We start from the raw sequence: 14,609 nt of genomic DNA, 5'->3' as shown, positions 1-14,609 counted from the left end.
TTTTTAGATGCTATCAAAGGCCACCTAGTTTAAAAAGAATGACCAATGTTCTTAGCAGGTATAACAATTTTTCCTAAGATTAGACCCTCACAATTGCAACTGCTGACACTGTTGTAAATGAGCCTTTTAATGGTAATTTATAAAGCAATGCAGTTACTATCATGTCATGGAAAAGCCACAGGACAGATGAAAACACCTACTACCCTACTGTGGGGAGAACAGCTACTGTTGGTTGAGGGAAAACTTTCCAGGGACAGAATCTTATGCAGATTTTAAGAGTGCTGTGTCTCAAACATCTTCAACAGAAGTAATTATGATGAATTCTAGGAAGCTGTGTTAGATAATCCAAAAGGAGTCCTGATGATGACAAAGGCACTGATGTCTTATATTCATGAGAAGAGTTTGAAAAAAAAAAAACATTTTGTGAAATATATGAATGGAAACAAAGTATTGTATCTAAATCCACAGTCTCTGAGATTAAAAGGCAATGTGCAACTAAATTAATAAATTGTATATTATAAAGAAAAGATCCATTTCATCTACATCTTTAAAAGTTATTAAGTTGGAGGAAAAACTTTTAGCCAACTTCTTAGAAAAATGAGGCTCTGTCTCTTATTTAGGGTTACCTATATCCAAGCATATACAGAATGTTTCACTGGATATTGACACGCTAAAAGCATTAATGACAGAAACCCAAAAATACTATAATTACACTATTTGCAAAGTTGACACACAACTTGAAAAAGAAAAAAAATTTGATACAAAAAGAAACGTTTTTTTAAACCAAAAAGTTGCTTAAAATGGAAATGTATGGTGGAGAGAAAATTCTGCAGTTTTTAGCCATGAAGAAAAAGAATGAAGTACATAAACTCCTGAACTAATGAGGATAAACTCAGAAGTACAAAAGTATGTTTACAAAGAAAGCCAGGCAATGATCCTCAAGAAACCCATCCAAATTCTTCTGAACTTCCCTTTGAACTAATCAAGACATCAAAGAAAACTTTTCCTGACCCTGCCACACTGTTCAGCAGGACATAGGCTGAAAGGCAATTAAAAGTAAGGTGGCACCAGGGAATCTGGGTAGCTCAGTGAGTTAAATGTGTTGGTTTCGGCTCAGGTCATGAATTCAGAGTTGTGAGATCAAGCCCCACATGGGGCTCCGTGCCTGGCATGGAGCCTGGCTAAGATTCTATCTCTCCCTCAGCCCTCCCTCCTAGCTCTACCTCTTCCCACACCAAAAAAAAAAAAAAAAAAGAAGAAGTAATATGGGATTACACCAAACTCAGACTCCATTACTTTGGTCCCTATTTTACATAATCCCAAAGGTCAAGATTCATGGCAGAAATACTGGTAGTGCTAATATACAGGGTCTCAAAACAATTACATGAGATAAATGGGGACAAATTAATCTGAATAATACTCACAGTAAAGTTGATGAGATCATAGTAGAGGTGAAGGTGCTTTTGCTTAGTAACATGAATTGCTCCAGACTCATCTCTCTTAACCTGATAGTGAAATAAAAACAACTTAAATACCAGATATGTTTTGAGGGGTTTTGGAGATACTTAGTTATAGTCTACCTGGAAAATGACTTCCATCACAGTACAGATAAGCCCAAAATACTGGCTATTAAAGAAACTATTACATAAATGAAAAAAATCATTCATACCATGATTTGTACCAAAATGCAAGGCACACCTGCTCAGTGCTGTCAGTCCTGTAACATGTGTTCACTCTACTGTAATTTCAGAACAAATGACCTCCATCCCATCAGTGACCGCACTCAGCTAGAGTTAAAGCATAAAATGGGACTGACCACATGGTATGATAAAGTCATACTGGCCTCACCAGATACCTGAATAAAGTCTGCTGACCTCACCAGATCCCTGAACACACAATGAGACCTCCTAACGCAGACCCTTCGCGTACTCTCATCTTCACTTCAGCAGAGCACTCCCCCTGGAAGGAGCGACAGGCCAGTAGAAGGAGCATGTGATCTAGACTCACATGCTTCAGTTCCACTGTCACAGCTGTGTGACCAAGAGCCAATCACTTATTCTTTCTCCGTTTCTTCAGTTGAAAAATGAAAATGAACACCAAATTTGTTACCTATTTGGCATATACTGAAAGTGTTTCACAAGCAAAAAAACAATGCCAACATTACCTATTCTCTTCTGATTCACTAAAGTCCTTGCTAAAGAAGATCACTTCACTTATACATATTCTAAATCCCACCCCCTTCCCCACTGCTTAATATTACCTCTCCCTTGCTGGAATATGCATTCACTCCCTTTTAAGGACACTTTTCCTTTTGCTATCTAACATATTTCTGATTCCTCCACCTTCAAATAAAAAACAAAAACAAATAGCCATTCCCTGATTTGCTTTTTACAGATATTTAACCATTCTCATGCCTCTTGCAGCCAAACACTAGGGGTGTAAATCTGCTCTTCTTGACACATTTTTTTAACAAGCCTCTACAGAGCTTCTACCTCCATTCTGTTGATAATTAGTCCTATGAAAAGTTTCTAATCAACAACTACTTATGGGGGCACCTGGGTAGCTTAGCAGGTTAAGTGTCTGCCTTCAGCTCTGCTCATGACCCCTGCTCAGTGGGGAGTCTACCTCTTTCTACCCCCCCACCTGCCCACCCTCACTCATTCTTTTTTCTCTCTCAAATCTTAAAACAACAGCAACAACAACAAAACCAACAAACTACTTGCACATTCAGTGGTCTTATCCTCAGTGGTCTTCTCTCTTGATCTTTATTTAATAATGGTATTACCCTAGAAGTGACCTAGTCCTAAAGCCTATCCTTTGTCTCCTATGTGGGGCCATACTGTCCCACTTCCCCTCCTACCTCTATGTGTCTTTATTGGAACATTCTTTCTTGATTCCTTTTCTTTTTCCTTTACCTTGTGAGTGCCTGCCAAGGCTACGTATGCTCTGGCTTTTGATTTTCACAGCTTCAACAACATTCTCTATCCTGAAATTCTCACCTGCACTCCAGACTTGGATTGTTGTCTGCGCAGAGGACATTCCCTGAGAGAACACTTAAGAATCCCACCTTTGCTTCTAATGCAACATATTCAAATCCTCTGTAACCCTGGCCCTTCAAATAAATAGCTCATGCCTCTAAAGTACAGTCAGAAAAGATTCATTCATATGCTTTAGTTCCCAGATCCAGTGAGAAGCCTTGTCCTTCCTTCAAAATGTCATCCCTCACTCTCACTGAAACCAAGCCTCCTTGTCTGAAGACCTCATACCTGCTTTGGCACAAGAGCAAAACCCTCCATTTCCCCTGCTATCACCTATAATCTATTTTTCCTGCTACTTCTATACCGGTCTTCCTAAAATACCATTTTAATCACATCTTTATCTCTTGAGTTACGAGGAATCTGTAGCTCCTCATTACCTAGACTAGGCCAATTATATAATCTTGATCAGGGGTCAGTAAACTTTTTTTGTAAAAGGACAAACAACAAATATTCTACATTCTGTGGATAATACAGTCTCGGTCACAACTACTCAATTCTGCCACTGTAGCATGAAAGCAGCCACAAATCATATATAATCAAATGGCCATGACTGTGTTCCAAGAAAACTTCATTTATAAAACAAGCAGCTGGCCAGATTTGGTCCATAGGCCAAAGGTACATAGGTACAATCGCATATTTACACACACAAACCATTAATCATTTGTTAGTCAAAGGAGATGAACTGAGAAATACATGGAGGGGCATGGAGCTGAGGTGATCCATTGTTTTCCATGTTAATCATTAAAGCCTAAAATTAAAATTAAATGATCACTCTCTCTCCAAAGAATTATAATAGCATATTTTTTGACATAATATTAAATCACTGATGAATCAGGAAGAAAATATTATGATAAAGGACTTTATAACAGATCTAGCATCATATCAGGACTTACCAACAGAAAATGAACAACATCTCCTCTGCAGAAGGCAAGCATGGGATTCACATAATTATGTACTGCCACAAAGTGCCAGGCCAGCAATGGAACACTGGAAGGATCCATCTAAGTGAGTAAAAGGCCAAAAATATTTATATATTATATATATATCTATCATATATATATAATATATATATATCAACATAGTTAACAGACAGTAGGACAAAAGGGAAACCAATTAAAAAGAGCATCTGACTAGTGTTCCTTGATAAAACTTCTCCTAATTTCTCATTAAAATTGCAGTGAAGCAGGGACTGACTGGGCAGTATCAAGAGGGAACATTCTGGGTTGATGCTAATGTTCTGTATCTTGATAGAGGTTTCGGTTATAAAGTATATACACTTTAAAGTTCAGCAAATGTATGACCAAGATCTGTGCAGTTCACTGTAAGTAAATTCTACACTGAAGGAGAAACAAATATTGAACTCTAAATGTAATGCATGCTGAGTATTTAGGCAAATGAGTATTAACTTTTGCAATTTATTGAAAATACATTTAAAATAACAATTTGATGGGTGGATGGACAAAGACATATTTAATAAAGTACAATAAACTGTTATTCATAGAATTTAGATAGTAGGTATACAAATGTTCGATGTAAAATTCTACTTCTCTATTTGATAACATTAGTATTGGAAAAAAATAGTAGTAAAAACATACAAAAAGATGCCAACATACACCACCATGATAAACCTCAGTTAACCAGTGAAGCTAACCTAAAAACACTAATGGCAATCTAAGCTAGCCATGCTCTCTGAAAGGGCAGATCTGTTTCCCTGGAGGCCCGGACATAATGGAATACCAAACAACAAACAGAAGAGTGGTCTCGCTCAGCACAGGGGCTGTGCTCTCAATTAGTCTTGGCTCTGTACCAAAATTCTCCATCTCATCCCATCAATACCTCTCCTCACATATACACTAGAAGATCACAACTCTCTGAAAACAACCAAGCAGCAAAAGAAAGGGAAACTGGGGTATGCGTCATAGATGTTCAGAAGTAGCATCTATGTACAAAGTATGTATGTACAAAGTAAAATACTACAGTTGTTCTCTCATAAACTTAAACAAATTAAAACAATAAAAGTAAAGAAGTACAGACCCTGTGATCTGTACCTCTCTAGTCACCAGTTTATACTGCTTTGGTCACATCAAGGTAACTCCAGACGATGATCTTTGGAGCACTGACTTCCATTCTACCTCGTTTTCTGACAATCTCACAGAATTTGCCACTTTCAAGTTATTTCCCCACTTCTGACATGGTCTTTTTGCCAGTAAGATGGAGAGGTTTACTCACCCGTCCATAGGGAAAAGTCATCCACACTTTCAAAGATGGTTTCAATCCAATGACCAGTATCTTTAGAAGAAAAATGTATTTTTAATGTTTACCCTGTAATTTTCAAATTTTTGGTATTCAAAGCCTCTAAAAGTTAGAGGAGTTTCACCTTCTAAATATACCAACCAACCTTTGTTAAGGATGCCATGGCCAATAAGGAAAACTGTGTGATGGGATGATCTTTCAACTCAGGCTTCGAATGGAGAGGCTCAATACAGCAAACTTCACCCTTGGAACCACTGAATAGACACCTAGACTCACATGTTCTCACTCCCATCACTCTCCTGCAAAGGTAACCAAAAAATTCAGAATTGATTTAGTAATAATTCAAGGCACTACCATCTCTGGCATGGACCACTACAATAGCCTCCTAACTCCTATTCTTGCCTCAATAATCCAACTCCATAGGACATCAGTAGGTTCTTTGTAATGTCAGATTTATCACTCTTCTCCTAAAAACACTCCAATGGCTTGCCACTATACATAAAATAAAATCCAAACTCCTTACCATGTGTTCAAAGGTCCTATATGATTTGACTCCTGCCTTCACTCTTTTCCCACTACTATCAAAGTCACACTCCAGCCACAACTGCCTTCTTTCCGATGCTCCAACAAACCAAACCTGTGCCCACTTCAACACCTTTGTGCTTGAACATCCCTCCACCTAGAACACTTCTAGACCTTTGCATTTGTTGACCAGATTATCACTCAGGTCTTTGCTCACATGTCACCTTCCTGAATTATCCTCAAGCGCACTCCAGCAAGCTGACTGGTCTTATTTTCTTCAAAGCACTTGTAACTATCTGAAGTTATCTCATTTATGTATTGTTTAGTACTGTGTCCCTACCCCCACCCCAATGAGAATTCTTTTTTTTTTTAAGATTTTATTTATTTGACAGAAAGAGATAGAGCAAGAGAAGGAATAAAAGCAGGGGGAGTGGGAGAGGGAGAAGCAGGCTTCCTTCTGAGAAAGTCTGATTAGCGGCTCAATCCCAGGACCCTGGGATCATGCATGACCCAAGCTGAAGGCAGATGCTTAATGACTGAGCCACACAGGTGCCCCTATAAGTTCTACTAGAGTAGTACTTTGGTTCACAGCTCCAAGTCTGATGCCTAGGACAATGCCTACACATAAGAGATGCTCACTAAACATTAGCAGAATAGTAATTTGTAAGCAATTACTTTGGGCTTAGCAATGTGAGAAAGTATGAGAAATATAAGAAACACAGTCTTGACTTTGAGAACTTATGGAAACACAATGTGCATTGAATTTTATGTTCAAATTGCTAAAAACAAAAACAACAAAAAACCTCTCCTTTATAAATATCCACCCATGTATCTAGACACTAGACAGTCTTTGTTCTTATAGAGAAACGGGGCAATTCCTAGGCAATAAAAACCTTTCTACACCGTTAGGGTTATAATCAACTGGGCCTGGGGCCTAAACTGAAATTAGTGACACACTCCAGAATCATGGTTCCCAAGACCGACACCTTGTATGAATTCCCTGGGGAGCAGGAGTTCAGAATTCCAACTCAGACCTACTGAGAAAGAATTCTGGGTGGCCAGGCCTGGATCTCCAAATGTTCTATAAGCCTCTCCAAGTCATAATATACAGCCATCACCTATTTTTAATCACATGGGTTTTCCAGACTGCTTCATGTTCAACATCAAGTCATTAAACCACAGCTAGTCTTTTCATTTCATTTGTCAACAAATGTCCTTTAGTCTCTTACTTAAATGTCAGTTCAAAAACAGAGCCTCCGCTGTCATTGCAAATTGCAAGAGTTGGATCATCTGTAAACTGAACAGAGAAGAAATTCACTTTCTTAGAGATGTTTCAACAATCAGTCAAGTATTAAAAAGGGAAAAAATCATAATGTCTTAAAAATATTAAAAAAAAAAACCACATTTAATAGCATTTGAAATCACCTAGATTTAGTACATCATTCTAAATATACAAACTTACCCATATTCAGAATAAAAATGGCTCAATATCTTTAAAAGCCTGAGACTTTAAAAAGCAAACCCACCTTTCATCAGGATCAAAGAGAAATACAAACTATATCTCATAAAAAGCCCTAAAGTTCCACTTGGGTTCTTAACAGTAACTTTTTCTAAGCTGCTAGTAAACTGAATAGGGCCTACTAGATACATTTGCAGTTGCCTAGTTTTCAAGAACAAAGGCATAGTAAAAGATATTTGCTATCTTTGGGAAATAAACTTGAATACATTTTCTGCCTAACTGAAGAATCAGTGCACTATATTTAAAATAGTTTAAATGCTTTTTATGGAACGATTCCAAACATGTGCTGCCCCCTGATCTTAATTGACAGAGTATACTTCACTTATTACCTACTCTTGAAAACTCCAAATAACAGTCACAGTGACCGATGGTCCTAAGGGCTTATGAGGTATACAAAACTGAGTAACTTGAGTCAGTTAGAGTGACCGGTTTCCCTAACCCCAAAGACTGGTGAGCCATCCTAAATGGCATGTCTTTGTTCTCTCTGGGACAGCTGAGGTACAGCTGACTACTGTTAAATAATTCTTCTGGAGACTACTGTAAAATTATTCTTCCCACACACAGGCACAACAAAGAAGACCCACACCTCCGTTCTCAAGGCCTCATGGACCAACTGCCAGAGCGGGGAAGTATATACCTGAATGTAGGAAAATCAACTGAACTTGCATTTTTATTTATTAACTTTCTACTTATCTTTGTGTTTTGGAATGTACTTAAATATTAGTACAGTACTACATTTATAGTATTTTTTAAATAAATAAATACATACACATACATACATATATACACACGTATTAAGGATGTAAGCCCAAGTTGTTATTGCTGGGATATAGGGTTAAATTTGGAGAACAATGAATAAGAGTATTAAAGAGCAAGTGGCTGTTGTCAATCCAAGACTCTGGAGTATTCAATCATATATATATCACTTGCTACCTCTTACTCCAACGTCACAGCACCTGCACTGCGAGGGCTTTATCACCAATCCCAAGCAACACAATGGCTACCATTTCCATGCTTTTAACCTCAGCTGCGTTCTTCTCTGTCCTCTCTGCCTTTGTATCTTCTGTTTCCTGTTTCTCTCAAGGATTTTGCCTTTTTCTATAAATGAACTGTCCTTTTACAAAACCAATTAGTTATCCCTTCAGCCAAACATTTATTGAGCAGCTACCATGCGTAATCCAAAAATAAATGCGAAACAGATTCGGGTTTCAAAAACCCTCATCTATTAAAGGAGAGAAGACATAAACACAAACAACTGTGACATGCCATAGGAAAAGAGGTCAAGAAAAACTGCCATGATGTTCAGAAACAGGGAAAAGTCTATTTCTCCTTGTCTTGGTTGCTTTCAGTGTTACTAAATGCTTCAGTGCTGCTTTGTCACAAAAGACTTTTATGTAACTAACCTAGATGCAGGCACATAAACTCCAGATGCTTACAGACTTTAAAAAGCATATGTATGGATAAGAGAGGTCTGCATGGCTAAGCAACCAAATGTGTACATGATTAAAATCTACAAGATCTGATTTTAGACTTCCCTAGTTACAGTCCTTTACCTTTTATGCTTCTGAACATGGGCCTGACAGCATACAAAAACCAAAGTTCACATTGTATTTATAAATGAAATCTGTTACCTAAGCTGGCTTATTTTTCTCAGACCTGTACAGAGAATGCCAAGACTCAAATCGTAATGCTTTTCCCTTAGAGGCCTGAAAGAAAATAAACCAACAGCTCTGTTTCTAAACATAGTGCAAACCTCGGTGCTTTCACAGCTGGTGTCTTGAATCTCAGGAAACTCCCAACAAAGTGTGACAGAGCAATGTCGGTGGACTAAACAAAAGGTAAAAAGGCCTTTTTAAATCTCCGTATGATTTTTCCAGCAGGATACTGCTGCCAACCTCTGGTCTAGAACCACATGGGTTTACTCTTTCTGCTGTTCTATTAGATGTTAACCCAACGTGCAGCTGAATATTACCAAGGTACCCAGCCCATCTCCAGTTCTAACCTGCAAAGCACCCGATGGGGCCAAAGAAAACTTCAGTTTCAAGGATTCTGTTTTTAATGAAATGTGCTTAAAAATGCACACACAAACATAATAAAAAGTATTAGACAAGGAAAAAAACCCAAGTATTACCTTAATATGCAATATTGCTGTTCCTGGAGGATGAGCATCTGTTATTGATCGTAGAAGTTTTCCACTGGCCAAATCCCACATTGTGATCTAGAAGACAACTCAATGCTTCAAACACCAAACTATTGCTCTTTTTTGGACTTAAGTATCCTGCCTTGTGGAGAGATAATCCATCCCTAGTCTATAAACATTGCAGGCAAAAAACTATGAAGTTGAAGCATAACCAAAGGTCGCAGCTTCATTAAAGCATAGGGCCTTTATCCCATCTTCTTCATCTTCCCTTCATCCTGCCCAACCTACTTTTCCCTTTGGATTTTAAACATTGTTCTTATACCAAGAAGTAAACAATTTCTTCAATGAGCCAATCTCTTTATCAATGGTAAAAATTATAAGAAAGGCTCACTGCCAAACCAACTAGTGATGTATAAGTCACATGAGAAAAGCCAAAACTTATTGCCAGTTTCAGAAGTAGAAAGTAATTCTAAGAGTTATCCAGGAACACAGTAATGAGAATAGGGAAAGCAGAATATAGTATATTCAAAAAGCAGCAACAATTACCTATGCTACTATAAGGAATTAAATTTTGATATAATAGCCTGGTCGGTTTATAAAAGCTATTTATTTACCTAGACTCATAAATTAAGATATTAAAAATCACAAATTCTGGCTCAGTTGATAACAATTATTAAAAACTGAATAAAAGACCGAGCAATCTCAGGTTAGCTCTATAGACATGTCACTACAATTTTTGGTCTTTGAGATACTGATCTAGAAATATTTTTTAATTAATCAAACTGGGTAAATTTAATGCAAGTTTATTTTCATATCCAGATACTCATGTACAGAACTCAATGCAGTGAATTCCCAAATTATCAACAAATGGACTGTAATAGCTGCGTTTGCATTTCACCTAAACAATTGCTTACTACATACCTAGTGCCCTCATCTGTCCCACCCATGCTTTTCTCCTATCTCCAGTGTTATCCCACTTCCATTTTTTTCCTCCAGATTTCTATTTAAATTCTAATTAGTTAACATATAGTATAATACAGGTTTCAGGAATAGTATTCAAAGATTCGTCACTTACATGTTAACACCCAGTGCTCATCATAACAAGTGCCCTCCTTAATACCAACCATCCATTTAGCCCATCCCCCACCCACCTCCCCTCCAGTAGCCCTCAGTTTGTTCTCTATTGTTAAGAGTCTCTTAAGGGTGCCTCGGTGGCTTATTCGATTGGGTGTCTGACTCTTGGGTTAGGCTCAGATCATGATCTTGGGGTCATGGGATCAAGCCCCCCATCAGGCCCCGTGCTCATCACAGAGTCTGCTTATCCCTCTCCCCCGTTCCTCCCTGCTCATGTGCTAATAAATAAAATATTTTCAAAAATGGTCTCTTATGGTTTGTTTCCCTTTTTCCCCTTCCCATATGTTCATGTTTTGTTTCTTAAATTCCACATATGAATGAAATCAGATTGTATTTGTCTTTCTGACTTATTTCACTTAGAATACACTGTAGCTCCATCGATGTAGTTGCAAATGGCAAGATTTCACACTTTCTGATGGTTGAGTAATATTCCTCTGTGCGTGTGTGTGTGTGTGTGTGTGTATAAATCTTCTTCTTTAACTCACATCTTCTTTAACCATTCATCAATCAGTGGACATTTGGGCTATCTCCATTGTTTGGCTATTGTTAATAATGCTGCTATAGGGCACCTGGGTGGCTCAGCGGGTTAAGCCTCTGCCTTCAGCTCAGGTCATGATCTCAGGGTCCTGGGATGGAGCCCTGCATCGGGCTCTCTGCTCAGCAGGGAGCCTGTTTCCCTTCTATCTCTGCCTGCTTCTCTGCCTGCTTGCGCTCGCTCTCTCAGTCAAATAAATAAAGTAAAATCTTTAAAAAAATAATAATAATGCTACTATAAACATTGGGGCACATCAACCCCTTCGAATCAGTATTTTTGTGTCCTTTGCATAAAAACCTACTATTGCAATTGCTAGATCATAGCACAGTTCTATTTTTAACTTTTTGAGGAACCTCCATCCTGTTTTCCAGAGTGTCTACACGAGACTGCATTCCCACCAACATGTAAGAGGATTTGCCTTTCTCCACATCCTCACCACATCTGTGGTTTCTTGTGTTGTTAATTTTAGCCATTTGACAGGTGTCAGATAGTAGAGAGATACTAGGCTTTTTAAAATTAATTTTAACGTTGTCTTATGGATAAAATAAAGTTCACATTTACCTGTCCTTTAGCAAAGCCACAGAGAAGTCTTGAGCAGTCATTGTTGATACTGAGGGCAGAGATGGCTCCATACTGACCTCCAACACTAGTACTACCCAGACAGAGTCTCAAAGCTTGATTCTGATCTAAAGAAAGCGAATTTGTCAAATCAGGTGGAAGAAATGAAAGGAGTGGAAAAATATGTATTTAGTATCAGCTTGTTTTCAAAGACTAGGGAGGTAGCAAAAATCAAAAGAATCAAAGGATGAAGTTATATTCATATGTATTTATTGAGCATGTAGTAGATGCGGGGCACTGAATTATATACTAAGGATGAAGAAAAAAACCAAGATCTACAAGGAAGCATAATATAGAAGCTGTTAATAAGTAAAAAAAATCCATAAATAATATTTATCTCTTCGAACAAATCAATGATCTTTCATCTGTCTCATTCTAAACCTGTATTTCTTGCTGTTTTCTGTATGTAAGGTAACAGAGAATATCACTTTTTAAAGCAGCTTTAAAATTTCAAAAACCAAAATTTATTAATTAAGAATTTGGCTGAATTTACATTTATATTATCCACAAAGAAAAGGTTTCCTAGGCAAATTAACAGTGCAAACAAAATTACAGAGTAAATATTTAAACTACTTAAGAAAATTATTTTCAATCGTCAACATTTGATATGCTAAAAGCAAACAGTTCAAATCTCTACTAGATTAAGTTATTTAAGGGTAAGGATCTTGCCTTAATCAATTCCGGTTTTCTCTAGGAGACATTCAAATATTTATTAAAACTTATTATCTAATAATTAAAAGAAATTCCTCTAAGGCTTCTCCTAGGAAATGCTTATTTTGTGTACAGTTCATTATTGTATCCACTTAAAAACAATGAAATAAAAAATTCAAGTATACGAAGGCATGCCTACAAAAATTAACTGTTTAGGGGGAAAGAAAGTCACCATATCTGCACAATCTGGAGTTCTCTGAACTTACCCAGCAATTGTTTGTGCTTCCCTTAGCTACTCACACGCTATTCTTTGGTGGTAGGTATGTCTTACTTCCACTAATAGTCCTTTCTAAGGGCTAAGATCATAAGTGAACTAACACTCCCGAAGTACCAAGCCTGGTGCCTTGCACCCAGGAGGCATCTGACAATCATCTGAATAGCTTCCTCATTTGCTTCTAGTTAGTTAACGTATAGTATAAGGGTAAATCTAGAAGGGTAAATCTAGTTATCAGAAAGAACTTAAGACATTCATTCTCAGATCTAGGGAATAATACTATGTAGAACTTTTTGCCCATCCAAAGGGAATATTTCTAAGAATATTTTTCTGTGTTCATAAACGGTCTTTAGGCAACAACGTTCGGTATACACACACACACACACACACCCCACTACCTTAGGTCATATATGGAGGCAACAGATGGAATGAAAGTAAGTTAAGAGGTCAAGGACAGAAATTCCACATCAGCCTCACAAAGAAGCCCTGTGAATCTGGGCCGCTTGCCTTCCAGGCACAGAACAGTGTATGAATAGCACCTGCTGGGATCTTTTGTAATCTGTGCTTTGAGATCCAAACTGTACACAGCTCTGATCCACCCATACTTATGGACACTCACTACTGCTTTCAGATCTAACAGAGTTCAGACTTTGCATTTTTAAGTATTCTTATAACTGAAGGAGAGTAAGAATAGGAGAATGAGGGAATATGATAAAGAATAAGGGTAAGTAAGATTAAGGGAGGAAATAAAGAGAGGAAGAAAAACTTATAGATTAAAAACCCAAACAGGATTCTGCTTTCCTATGGGCCCTGTGTACTAAAAACTAGCTGCAACACGGGGGACCCAATTATCAAGCTTGGTCATTCCTGAAATACGTATGAGGTTTACATCCCTTGGGACTGTGTTAATAAAAACACTCTGAACTTTTCCCCTTCATTTTTACAATGTATTTGTTATCTTTAAAATGTCCCTTTATATGGTAAGCATGGCAGAGAGGTGTTGGGACAGTGTATAAAATATACTCTGGTTTTAACTTCACAAAGATATTTGTCAATTCTTACTGCTGTCTTTTTACATTCTATTTACATTCTATGTTTATGGTACTGTAGTAACAAACCTGCCATCATGCAATTTAGACTAAATTCAGAAAATGCAGAGTTTCTGTGTAAAGAAGAAACCAGAATCTTATGAGAGAGGCTTCTTCTGCTGGGGTAACTAAACATTCCATATCCCAGATTATTCTGGACACTTCTGGAAAAGGGCATTTGGTAAAAATAAACCTCTTCCAAACACTTGAATTATAAAGTTATATGGAAAGAACAGAAGGACCTGAATAGAAGCAAGAGGTTAAAAAAAAAAAAAAAAAAAGATCAGAGCTCTCCATACTGCACTCCTCCAAAGGGCTCTTGAATGCCTTAATATTTAAGGAAAAATTCTTGTTTTCCCCTACACTTGAAGTCTGCTTTATCTATTGTTGGGAGAAACCATCAAATTAGCAGTACATCTAATTCCATTTACAGAGTCACATAAAATCACATGTGGTTGGCATTGTCAACTTAGTTTAAAAAAAAATTGGAGTAGGTCCTTATAAAGCAAATAACCCTAGGCAAGAAATATGAAATGAGACTATCAGTTTTCATATAAACTTCACAGAGTTGGCACAGAGCTTAAGTAAGAAAATGCCTATGAAAAATGTGAAAACTATCAAATGTTACAAAAATGCAAGGAATTATTATTAATGATAATAAATAGCTTATCAACTAAGACAACTTGAACCCTAGTTATTGCAAACACTGCAATGAATTACACCTATTTTTTTTATTCATCTATCTATCAAAGTATACTTTGCTTAGGGCAGATCTCAGCATATTCTGGGCTTAAAAATCATGTGCTAAATAGGAAAGAAAAGCCACAAGTAATGTAT

At 37.4% G+C, this 14,609-nt stretch overlaps 1 protein-coding gene across 3 annotated transcripts in view; it reads right to left on the bottom strand.

Annotated features, from left to right (window-relative positions):
• The window catches only part of VPS8 (VPS8 subunit of CORVET complex), a 246,408-nt gene that overhangs the window by 198,487 nt on the left and 33,312 nt on the right, over positions 1-14,609 (bottom strand). For all 3 annotated transcript variants that reach the window (XM_082693431.1, XM_082693433.1, XM_082693432.1), the window contains exons 8-14: positions 11,703-11,827; positions 9,464-9,550; positions 7,043-7,110; positions 5,437-5,590; positions 5,268-5,327; positions 3,932-4,039; positions 1,425-1,505 (exon numbers count right to left, since the gene is read on the bottom strand). In XM_082693431.1, the coding sequence (XP_082549557.1) occupies positions 1,425-1,505; positions 3,932-4,039; positions 5,268-5,327; positions 5,437-5,590; positions 7,043-7,110; positions 9,464-9,550; positions 11,703-11,827 (683 nt within the window). The remainder of the gene's footprint in view (positions 1-1,424; positions 1,506-3,931; positions 4,040-5,267; positions 5,328-5,436; positions 5,591-7,042; positions 7,111-9,463; positions 9,551-11,702; positions 11,828-14,609) is intronic.

Source organism: Mustela nivalis (genome assembly GCF_964662115.1).
Source record: "Mustela nivalis genome assembly, chromosome: 1".
Classification (NCBI taxonomy): Eukaryota; Metazoa; Chordata; class Mammalia; order Carnivora; family Mustelidae; genus Mustela; species Mustela nivalis.
The sequence above is the reverse complement of the archived record's forward strand: the minus strand, read 5'-3'. Positions and strand labels throughout refer to the sequence as shown.